The sequence below is a fragment of the Prionailurus viverrinus genome, chromosome E1, assembly GCF_022837055.1.
Source record: "Prionailurus viverrinus isolate Anna chromosome E1, UM_Priviv_1.0, whole genome shotgun sequence".
Taxonomy (NCBI): domain Eukaryota; kingdom Metazoa; phylum Chordata; class Mammalia; order Carnivora; family Felidae; genus Prionailurus; species Prionailurus viverrinus.
In genome coordinates this window covers 36,848,566-36,861,051 of record NC_062574.1, presented here as the reverse complement: position 1 = coordinate 36,861,051, position 12,486 = coordinate 36,848,566, and the positions used below count along the sequence as shown (strand labels likewise).

The window sequence follows — 12,486 nt, the reverse complement described above, 5'->3', positions numbered from 1 at the left end:
ATGTTAAGTGTGGGTGTCTAGAATTCAAATTTATCTTCTCTTATTAAGATTCATTTTGTAGATACTTACATAAAATACCTTAAATTATTCTTAAATTCTTTTTGCAACACAATCAGGCTTTCAAAGACATCAATTTTTACAAAATCGTTCTCATTGAAGAATGCTGGCGCAGACAGCAAATCAAAATTATTGAAGAAGTACAGATTGAGGTTGTGTGTGGGGGCAAGGGGACCGAAGACAAGTTTTACCTTGCCTCTCCTGGCAAGTTTCATAGCATCGTTTTCAAACTTACCACTTACTATTTTCTAAGTAAGTACAGACTGTGGCATTTGGCATTGGAAAACTTATTTTAGAAATAAATATGCTGGGGCACCTGGGTGGCTCAGTTGGTTAAGTGTCTGACTCTTGGTTTTGGCTCAGGTCATGATCTCATGGTTTCATGAGTTCAAGCCACACGTCTTGGGTTTTGGGCTGGCAGCGCAGAACCTGCTTGAGAGTCTCTCTCTTCCCCTCTCTCTCTGCCCCTCCCCCACTTGCACTGTTTCTGTCTCTCTCAAAATAAACAAACAAAAAAATTAATATGCTAAGAGACCTGCAAACAAAATGTACTAAGGTTATATGCTAAATTTCACAGGCATCTAAAAAGGAATTTTAGGTCATTAGACATACCAATCAGTAGGTAAGATTTTTTAAAAATTTTTATTTATTTATTTATTTATTTATTTATTTATTTATTTATTTAAAAAATTTTTTTTCAACGTTTATTTCTTTTGGGACAGAGAGAGACAGAGCATGAACGGGGGAGGGGCAGAGAGAGAGGGAGACACAGAATCGGAAACAGGCTCCAGGCTCTGAGCCATCAGCCCAGAGCCTGACGCGGGGCTCGAACTCACGGACCGCGAGATCGTGACCTGGCTGAAGTCGGACGCTTAACCGACTGCGCCACCCAGGCGCCCCTATTTATTTATTTTTGAGAGAGAGAGAGCATGAGCGAATGGGGGAGGGTCAGAGAGAGAGAGAGAGAGAGAGAGAGAGAGAGAGAGAGAGAGAAAGAATCTCAAGCAGGCTCCATGCTGTCAGTGCAGAGCCCGACTCAGGGCTTGAACCCACAAACTGTGAGATCATGATCAATAGGTAAAATTTTAATATTAATAAGAAAATGGAAAAGTACTTTGAAAGTATGACTTTAAAGCTAAATGCACAAAAATTGTGTGTATAAGGAAATAAAATTGGGGGTGAGAAAAATTATAGATTATCATTGGGTGATACAATTAAGAATTATTAACATTTTCCTTTTTCATTCTTTCATTTTTTCATTATAGAAACTTTCGATAATGAAAAACAGAACTTTTCTATAATGAATATGTATTACTTTTATAACCAAAGAAACACATGTAAAAATAGATGCATAGCACCAGATCTTCCATTTTTATAAATTGAATCATAAATTTCCACTCACGTTTAAACTTCTTCAGGCCCGCCATAATTGAAGGCACTCTAACCTTCCCATTTCCTGTAAAACATTTGAATCGGATACAGAGAAAGTCACATAAAAACTCATAAAAACTGATAAAAGTTGTGAAGTGATTAAAATGACATGGTAGCCTGGAACTTTGTCCGTGAGTTAGAAGGACTAGAGAGACTGGTTTGCTTGGGACTTGGATTCATTTTTCCCTCCAGTGAGGATGATGGAGCAAAGGAAAACTCTTCAGTGAGACAAAACTCTCTACGTCTTCAACACAGCTCCTCTCTTCTGTGTTTCAAGGTCTGACACTCCAAAGGTGACAGGTGGAAAAGGGATATTATAAAAAGAACCGGGGCTCAACTCTGGCAGCATCTTTTCCAAACTCAGATCTATGTTATTTTAGAAACAAAGATATGAAGAGAATATGTTGGCCAAGTGCTCAGAGTTGGAATAGGGAGAGAAGGAGCTGCTGTATGTTTTCTTCTTCTTCTTTTTTTTTTTAATTTTTTTTTCAACGTTTATTTATTTTTGGGACAGAGAGAGACGGAGAATGAACGGGGGAGGGGCAGAGAGAGAGGGAGACACAGAATCGGAAACAGGCTCCAGGCTCTGAGCCATCAGCCCAGAGCCCGACGCGGGGCTCAAACTCACGGACCGCAAGATCGTGACCTGGCTGAAGTCGGATGCTTAACCTACTGCGCCACCCAGGTGCCCCTGTATGTTTTCTTCTAACAAGTACTTCTTGAGAATGAATACATGTGAGGTGTGTATTTGTCCTCTTAAGGACACAGAGTGTGCTTCTCTGGCTAGAACCATCTTCCCGTACTTGTTCAGCTTAGGGTCTTCTCCAGGAAACCCTAGTCTTGGCTAAATCCTCCCTTAGCACCTTCTGCATACACATAGCACCTTTTTTAGGTGATGAAAATGTTCTAGAATGACTGTGGTGATAGCTGCCCATATCTGTGAATACTAAAAACCATTGAATTATATAATTAAATGGATAAATTGTTTGGTATGTGAAGTCTATTTCAATAAGGCTGTTAAAAATGTTGGTTTGAAAAAAAGGAATAGGGGCACTAGGGTGGCTCAGCTGGTTAAGTACCTCTTTTTTTTTTTTAACATTTTTATTTATTTTTGAGAGACAGAGTGCAAGCGGGGCAGGCGCAGAGAGAGAAGGAGGCACAGAATCCGAAGTAGGCTCCAGGCTCTGAGCTGTCAGCACAGAGCCCGATGCGGGGCTTGAACTCATGAACCATGAGATCGTGACCTGAGCCAAAGTTGGACGCTCAACTGACTGAGCCACTCAGGTGCTCTAAGTATCTGACTCTTGATTTTGGCTCCGGTCATGATCTCACAGCTTGTGAGCTGATAGCACAGAACCTACTTGGGGTTCTCTCCCTCGTTTTCTGCCCCTCTCCTGCACTCTTTATTTCTCTCTCAAAAATAAACACTAAAAAAATAGAATGAGTTTTATAGCATAATATCATTTCAGGAAATTAAATACCACACACATGGAATTTTTAAAAACATTTTCTTAATTTTTTTTTTTTTTTTGAGGCGGGGGGAAGAGAGAGGGGCAGAGACAGAGGGAGACAATCTGAAGCAGGCTTCAGGCTCTGAGCTGTCAGCACAGAACCTGACTCAGGTCTCGAACTCATGGACTGTGAGATCATGACCCAAGCCCAAGTGGGACACTTAACCTTAACCCACTGAGCCACCCAGGCACCCCCCCCGCCACACACACACATTGAACTTTTAAAAGGATACATACCTATCTAAAATAGACATGAGGAAGGTAGATTGAAGAATATATATTAGATATAATACAGAATTTACCTCCTGAAACAAATATTACACTATATGTTAACTAACTAGAATTTAAGTAAGAATTTGACAAAGAAAAAGCATAAAGTTTGCAAGTACCAAAAAAATAAAGATAAAAAAGAGAATGTACCTATGATGGAGGGAAGGAGCTAGGAATGGAAATGGGAGGTAAAGGGGAAAATAATAAAATGAAACACAAAGAGTCTTTGCATGGGCCAATGATGATAGTGCGCCATACTGAGGAGTTTGATTAGCTCACTGTGTGCATCTGATGTTTAAGAAAAAGTCCACTCTTCAAAAAAAGTTTAAGATGCTGGTGGAAAAGGAAGAAATATTTAACAGGCGGCTGGAAACACAGCGGTGACAAAGAATAATTCAGGGAACAAAGGTTTTCAAACATTTTGGTCTCAGGGCATCCTTAAATTCTTAAAAATTTTTGATAACCTCCCAGAGGTTTATGTGGGTTATAATTATCATTAGATATTAAAACTGAGAAATTTTTAAAAAATGAGAAAACATTTTTTTAAATGTTTATTTATTTTTGAGAGAGTAGGAGCAGGGAAGGGCAGGGAGGGAGACAGATACTGAAGCAGGCTCCAGGTTCTGAGCTGTCAGCATATGAGATCATGACCTGAGCCAAAGTTGGATGCTTAACCAACTGAGCCACCCAGCGGCCCCTAAAAAATATTAAAAAAAATTTTTTTTTCAATGGTTATTTTTTTTAAAATTTTTTTAACGTTTATTTATTTTTGAGACAGAGAGAGACACAGCATGAATGGGAGAGGGGCAGAGAGAGAGGGAGACACAGAATCGGAAGCAAGCTCCAGGCTCTGAGCCATCAGCCTAGAGCCCGACGCGGGGCTCGAACTCGCGGACCGCGAAATCGTGACCTGAGCTGAAGTCGGACGCTTAACCGACTGAGCCACCCAGGCACCCCATAAAATAGCAATAAATCCAGTACATGTTAACATACTTTTATCCTAGCCACTAGACCACCAGGGAACCTGTTAACATACTTTTAAATGAAAAATATGTATCAGTTAAAAATGAAAAATTAAAGCATTAACATTTAGTGGGAAAGGAAGTGTTATTGACTGAATGTTTATGTCCCCCCATAAGCCCCCTAATTCACATATTAAAATCCCATCCCCAATGTGATGTTATTAGGGGGCTGGGTTCTGAGGAGGTGATTAGTATAGGATGAGATCATGAAGGCAGACCTTCATGAACGGGATTAGTGCCCCTCTGAGTCAGGAGAGAGCCTGGTGCTCTGAGCTCTCTGCCCTGCGAGGATACCATGAGAAATTGACAATCTGCAGCCCAGGAGAACGTTCTCGCGGAACTCAACCATGCTGGCACCGTGATCTCAGGACCTCTGGCCCCAGAACTGAGAGAAATAAATTTCTGTTGTTCATAAGCCACCCAGTCTATGGTATTTTTGTTATAGCAGCCTGAGCTAAAATAGCAATGTTTTACATTTTTGCGAATCTCTTTAATGTCTGGCTTAATAGAAGACAGCTGGGATTCTCAGTCTGTTTCTGAATTTAGTTTGCTGAGATGTGTTTTTTTGGTTGAAGAAAATCTGGCCTCATAGACTCAGGTAGTCAGAAAAGAAATATTTTCATAGGTTTTTCAGTATATCCTGTGGATATATCATGTAGCTTATTGAAAAAGCTATTGTATACTTGTGAGTGAATGAGAGTGATGAAGGCAAATAATGTTTTAGAGTTATTTTAAAGTTTCTGGGGTGCCTGGGTGGCTCAGTCAGTTAAGCATCCAACTTCGGCTCAGGTCATGATCCTACGGGTTCATGGGTTCGAGCCCCGCCTTGGGCTCTGTGCTGACAGCTCAGAGCCTGGAACCTGCTTCACATTCTGTCTCCCTCTCTCTCTGCCCCTTCCCTGCTTGCGCGTGCTCTCTCTCTCTCTCTCAAACCTAAATAAACATTAAAAAAAAAAAGTGTCAGATCATTTATAAAAAAAAAAAAAATAGTTTCAAACTCGTGGACCTCCCAAGAGAGAGGGGTCCCTGGACTGTCATTTGAGAGCTGCTGTCATAGAGAGTTGGTAACTAAAGCAATGATCAGGGAGCCATATAATCGAAGGGTGGAAGGAACTAAAACTAAGAAGACAGAAATAAACCCTCGGTTGTTCCCACGTTGGGAACCTTGAATAAGTGAAGCCGGTAAAGGAGTCATTAGTGATTTTGGATTCTGGGGGCTATTTTGGTAGAGTCACGGCTATGTGAGCGAGGAAGCCAATTGCAAGGATTCCAAGAATGTGAACCTAGGAAGCAGAAGTGGCTTCCTATAGACAATTAAAAAGAGGGTTGAGAAAGGAATGAGGGGTGGATGGTCATAATTATCAGGCAGAAGAGCCAGGGGAAGGTAGGTCTTTAAAAGGGATGGGAGAAAAATAAAGAAAAAATAAAAGGAGTGGGGGAGGGGTGCCTGGGTGGCTCAGTTGGTTAAGCGTCCAACTCTTGATCTTGGCTCAGGTCTTGATCTCACAGTTGTGGGCCTGAACCCTGAGTTGGGCTCTGTGAGCTGAGAGTGTGGAGCCTGCTTGGGATTCTTTCTCTCCCCCTCTCTGCCCCTCCCTTGATCTCTGTCTGTCTCTCTCTCTCTCAAAATAAATAAACTTAAAAAAAGACAAGGATCATTTCTGAGGATCTTACATATAGGATAACAAAGACACACTTCTGGGAAGATGAGAATTTTTCTCACCTTTAACTGTCAAATGAGGCATCAGCTCCTTCATATCATCTTCTGTGAGCTCGATCCCTTCACTGGCTAGAAAGGTGTCCAAGTCCTGGATATCAATCACCTCTCCTTAGAAAAATTAAGAAATAAATTATGTACATATTATAGAACTATCTATGAAGGATGAAAAATGCTATCTTATATATACTATACTTATATATACTTACTTATATATACTTATACATACTATTACCCACGAGTGCCCAGAATTAACAGGAGGGTCAGAAAAAAGTTCTGTGTCTTTAATTCTGGCGGCTACAAAAAGGAAAGTACACTATGGGTCAGGAATCGACTGGTGAGTTATTGCAAAATCCATAGCAAATTAAGCCACATATAAGGATTTGGCTTTATTTTTACCCTTTCTCCTTCCCTGCTTGAAAATTCAGTGTGTTTCTATAGACCAGTCTTAAAAATTTTATTTTCATTTGAAAATATTTGCTTGTAGCTTGCTTCTGTGATCACTATGCATTCCAAGAATTTTATTCATCTCAACACAGAAGTAATTTTTCCTCATTCACTGTAAAAAGAATGCAGCAACGTTAAAGATCAATATAAAAGGGGAAAAAATAGAATTCTGCCACCCTACCACAAAACGATTTGTAGTTTTTCATATTCCATTTCTGGACTCTGACAATAAGGCTGTACTTTTACTATGTGGAAATCTAATATCCACACCGTCTGTATTCTGCTTTTCCAACCTAATATGATGTCGTCAACATATTTCCAAGTTACCACGTAATCTTTACAGTTAATTTCAACACATGATATCTCAGCGGCCTAATAGGCCAGGGTATATGTAGTCATTCCTCTACTGTTAGATATTTAGGCTGTTTCAAATTTCTCTGAAGGTCTTTGGGTAGAGACTTTTTTCTTTTATTCAGCTATATTATTGCCAGAGGATACATTTCTGGGAGTGGGGTTCATGGAGAAAAGGAATGTTTCTTTGGCTCTTGATCTTTTACTGTGGTGAAGAACTCTTTGGGGGAAAACTGAGAATATTATGGGAATTTATATGTTACCACATATTAACTACATATTAACTATACATATTAACTGTTCGCCCAAGTTCAGAAGCATCCATAAAAGTACACATATGAAAGAACTGAAACATATGTGAAGGGGAAATATTATTCTCTACCAATTATAAAATATGAAGATGTTATTTACAATATCCTTTTATCACAGCTTGGAACTTACCCTTTATGCAACTGACAGCATTCATCAAATCATTCAGACCAACGGTTCTATCATCTATAAGGCAAGGGCAATAAACTTCAGAATAAGACAAGCTGGCATAACTGAGACCCACAAAATTTACGATACCTAAGTTCGGAAACTGTGAAGACCATGAAAATTCAGTAATTTTTTCCCCAAATTTTCCTTAGAATTTTATGGACTTAACTTCAGAGATAACAGTGTTATCTTAGAAATGAAGAAAGCTTTCAATCTGTAATGAATCATTCTTATATCTTCCTTTTTCTTTGCTTTAGAGGCCACCAGAGTAAGATTAAACTAAGAAGTATTGGTTACAGGTAAGTATAGGGAAAAAGGACAAATGAACCTGACCCTGAGTATTTTTTTTTAATTTAGTCAGTTAATCAACAGATATTTAAGGGGGTGGCTTTTTTTTTTTTTTTTTTAATTTTTTTTTTTTTCAACGTTTATTTATTTTTGGGACAGAGAGAGACAGAGCATGAACGGGGGAGGGGCAGAGAGAGAGGGAGACACAGAATCGGAAACAGGCTCCAGGCTCTGAGCCATCAGCCCAGAGCCTGACGCGGGGCTCGAACTCACGGACCGCGAGATCGTGACCTGGCTGAAGTCGGACGCTTAACCGACTGCGCCACCCAGGCGCCCCTAAGGGGGTGGCTTTTATGTGCCAGCCACTTTGCTAGGCTTTGGGGATACGAAAGTAAACCAGCTGGCAGGGTTCTTGCTGTCAAGGAGTGTACGTACAATCTCACAGAGGGAAACAGGCAATTAGCATATAAACAAATAAACAAAAAGCATCATTTTAAGTACTATTAAAATGTCATTGAAATAAAATAGGGTTATATAATAAAGAGCAATGGTAAGATTGCTTTAGATGGGGAAGTCAGGGGTGGCGTCTCTGAGGACTATTTGGGTTGAAGCCTGAATGACAAGAAGGAATGTTCCAAGTTGAAAGACAGTACGAGGGACAGCCCTAAGAATGGGATGAATTTGATGTGACTGAGAGGCAGAAAAAAGGCTGGTGTGCATGGGCCAAATCATGCAGGGAATTGTAGGCACCCATGATAAAGGTGGGGTTTTATTCTGGTTGTAATGGAAGGTCATTGGAAGCCTCGAAGAAGGGGGAGTAATTTAACTGGATTTTAGCTTTGAAAAGATCATTCTGGCTGATGTGCACAGGATGGGGAAACTGGAAGAATGGGGACTAGACAGGAGACTGTTTCAGTGGTCCAGGAAAGAGATCCTGGTGGCTTGGGCTATGGTTGCAGCAGTGGAGGCAGTGATAAGTGGATGAGTTCTGGACATATTTTCCAGGTGGAGCCTAGATTTAAATGTGTGATGTAAGGGAAAGGAGAAATTAAGGAAGAAAACTATTTGTCCCCTTCCCCAACCCTCCTTCCCCTCTTTCTCCATCAACAGGGTAGATGGGATGACATTACTGACATGGGACTAAATGTCATTACTAAATGTCATTACTAGAAAGCCTCAAACCTTTTTAGGGGAATTAATCAATATTTTATTAAATTTATGATGCCTTTTGGACATCAAAGTGGAGGTCTCAAATAGCTAGTTTGAGATACCATTCCTGACTTAGGATGGTTGAGCTGGAGAAATAAATTTGCTTTTATCAGCTTTAAGAAGTCATCTGACCCAATGAGACTGGATGCAATCCCCTAGGAAGAAGGTGCAGATAAAAACAACCAACCAACCAACCAAATAAACAGCCAAGGTTCTACTTCTGGACCCTTCATTATTTAGAGACCTTGCAGGGGAAAAAGAGTCAGAAACTGAAAAGGAAACTGAAAAGAAGCTCCCAGTAAGGAAAGAAAAATATTAGGTGAGTACGGGGCTTCAAAAGTCTGTAGAAAAAAATGTTTTAATAAAGATGGGTTAGTCACTATGTCAAACGCTGCTGAGATAGCAAGTGAAATAACAGAGACGTGACCATGAACCTTGGCAAGAGAGAGAGGTCACTGATGATTGAGAGCTGGTTTGGTTCCATGGCAGGGAACGAGTGCTCAAGAGTGAATGGGTGAGGAAAAAGAGACAAAGAGTCACCACAAATGTTAGGGATTTTTTTGAGGTATAGTCGACACACAATGTTATATTAGTTTCAGGTGTACAACAGAATGATCCGACAAGTTTATACATTATGCTATGCTCAATGTAGCTATGATCAGTCACCAGACAACGCTAAGTAATGACAACTTTTTGAGAGGTTCTGCTTGTGAAGAGGAACTAAGGGATAGAATGGTCACTGACAGGGGACAAGGGGAATAGAAAAGCATTATCAGCATGTCAATGGAATACATAGAGAGACACTGTAGAGAGGGAGAAATTGATGGTGCAGGAGAGAAAGGGGGAAAATTGTAGGAGTTGAGTCCTTGAGAAGGCAAGTGGAGGTGAGATCCAGGCCACAAGTGGAAGGGCCAGCCCACAATGGGAGCCGAGATTCCACATGGCTGGTGAGCAACTGGGGTTGGAATTCTGTACTCTGTCCTGCTACAGCGCATGTTCAACAGCATTAGTCATCATATTCAGTTGGTGAATGGGGTAATGTCACAGCAATGTGAATGGTGTGTTGGTTCACACGGATTTTTTTCCTAAGTGAAAGAATTAGAATTATGAACTTCAGCAGGAAAAGAAAAAATTCTAGGTTGGCTACGGCAGAGGCCTTTTCAGCCCTATTTTCATAAAATAATTAATATAGGAAGAGATACTTGTAATATAGGAAGGGGAAGGAGGTTCACTGGCTCAGAAATCTACTTCCATCTACGTTATTTCAAAACTGCAAGCCAGCTTTTCAGCTCTTTCTTTATGGGTGTGGGTGTGCATTTTTTAATAGTCTCCAGCCACTCAGGTATTTACCCGGGCTGTCTACTCTTCCTCACACAGTATCACTTACTGCTTTTGTTAGTTTTCTGGTTACACATTTTGACTGGACTTCTCCAATTTTCCCTATGAGCTCAGTTACTTTAGTGGGCAATTAAAATTTTTTTTTAATGTTTATTTATTTTTGAGAGAGAGACAGTGAGTGAGTGGGGTAAGGGCAGAGAGAGATGAGACACAGAATCTGAAGAAGGCTCCAGGCTCTGAGCTGTCAGCACAGAGCCTGACGCAGGGCTCGAACTCACGGACCATGAGATCATGACCTGAGCCGAAGTCGGACGCTTAACCGACCAAGCCACCCAGGCGCCCCTAATGTTTATTTATTTTTGAGAGAGAGACAGCGAGTGAGTGGGGTAAGGGCAGAGAGAGACAAGACACAGAATCTGAAGAAGGCTCCAGGCTCTGAGCTGCCAGCACAGAGCCTGATGTGGGGCTTGAACTCATGGACTGGGAGATCATGACCTGAGCTGTAGTTGGACGCGCGTAACCAATTGAGCCATCCAGGTGCCCCTAGTGGGCAATTTAAATTTTACAGAACAGGAGGTTTTTCAGGCATTCCTCCATTGTGTTATGGCAGAAATGTCTGCACAGTAAATAAACTGGAAAGGTAATCGTCAGAGAGTGGGTACGTGAAATAGAGTTTTTGGGGATGATGAAGTATAAGTTGGGGACAAGGTGTAGGTCATCACCATGTGAGTAGCAGTTAAGGGACAGGAGTGAAAGATGATTGAAATTAAGGAAGTCAAGGAACAGGAGGTCAGGGTGTTTAGATGGGTGACTTATATCAGGAGTTAAATAATATTTAATCAAGATTTCTTAACCTGGGGCCTATGTACCCTCTAATGATAGAATTCAGGGAGTCCTTGAGCTTGAATGGGAAAAAAATACAGTGGACCCTTGAACATGGGTTTGAACTACACTTATATATGGACTCTTTTGATAAATACAGTACTGTAAATATATTTTTTTCTTTCTTATGATTTTTTTTTAATTAAGTAGGTTCCACAGCCAACGTGGGGCATGAACTCATGACCCTGAGATCAAGAGTTGCATGTTCTACTGACTCAGCCAGCCAGACACCCCAATCTTACGATTTTATTAATAACATTTTCTTTTCTCTAGCTTATTTTATTGTAAGAATATAGCATATAATACATATAACATGTAAAATATTTGTTAATTGACTTATGTTATTGGTAAGGCTTCCAGTCAACAGTAGACTATTAGTAGTTACATTCTGACTGCACAGGGGGCTGGTGCCTCTAACTCCCACAATGTCCCATCTGTACTTTCACTAACCACTCACTTAAATTTAGCATTTTCTTCAATTATTAGTGCAGGCTACAAACCACAGTCGAAGTAGTAAAACCTATGACTTTGCCATTAATACAAATCACTGACATTTTGGATGTTATATGGTAGCTCTTGCAAATATATTGAAAAGTTACTTAGGCTCACCACTACTTTATTTATTTAATTAATTAATTATTATTATTTAAATGTTTATTTATTTTTGAGAGAGAGAGAGAGAGAGGGAGACACAGAATCTGAAGCAGGTTCCAGGCTCTGAGCTGTCAGCACAGAGCCCAATGTGGGGCTCGAACCTGTGAACCACAAGATTGTGACCTGAGCCAAAGTCAGACACTTAACCGACTGAGCCACCCAGGCACCCCTTTTTTATATTTATTTTTTTGAGAGAGAGAGATTGCGAGTGAGGGGGCAGAGAGAGACAGAGAGAGAGAGAGAGAGAAGTGGGGTTCACCTGAAACAGGGCTTGAGCTCATCCATGTGGGATTCGAACTCACGAACCATGAGATAATGACCTGAGCTGGAGTCAGATGCTTAAATGACTGAGCCACCCAGGCACCCTACTCATCACTACTTTAAAATTCTAACAATTATTACATCTACTACTAGAACTTGCTAAATGTGTTATTAAGCACTAATAATCGATATTTTAATGTTTTGATAAATTTAGTTTCTTCATAATCTTACTTATTATATTTTAGGCATTTAAAAATATTATACTCAGAAGTGATCCATTCATCAGACTGTCAAAAGGGTCTATGGCACAGTAAAGTCACAAGCCCTGATCTGCATGGAAGTTATGGAAGTTGCCAAGAATAAGAAGAGGAGTAGTGAAGGACGAAGACATGAGCCCAGTGCTATTTCTTACCAAATGCTCTGGTCGCATCTCACCTATTTATTTATATAAAGGTCATATTTAGTAAACAAATATTTATTTGATTAGGACTTATATTTTCACGATGGCAAAATTAATTCATAGGTCATGGAATTTCTTTTCTTCTTCCTTCTGTTCTTCCCCAGCATCTCC

General features: G+C 40.3%; 1 protein-coding gene across 18 annotated transcripts in view; it reads right to left on the bottom strand.

Moving 5' to 3' along the window:
• Positions 1–12,486, bottom strand: part of EFCAB3 (EF-hand calcium binding domain 3) — a 477,549-nt gene that overhangs the window by 44,746 nt on the left and 420,317 nt on the right. For 15 of the 18 annotated variants that reach the window (XM_047833629.1, XM_047833634.1, XM_047833641.1 and 12 more), the window contains 3 exons: positions 7,248–7,301; positions 6,015–6,119; positions 1,460–1,513 (listed from right to left, as the gene is read on the bottom strand). In XM_047833629.1, the coding sequence (XP_047689585.1) occupies positions 1,460–1,513; positions 6,015–6,119; positions 7,248–7,301 (213 nt within the window). Of the gene's footprint in view, positions 1–1,459; positions 1,514–6,014; positions 6,120–6,497; positions 6,568–7,247; positions 7,302–12,486 lie in introns of those variants that run through there. The other 3 variants (XM_047833633.1, XM_047833637.1, XM_047833649.1) reach the window with 3 other exon arrangements.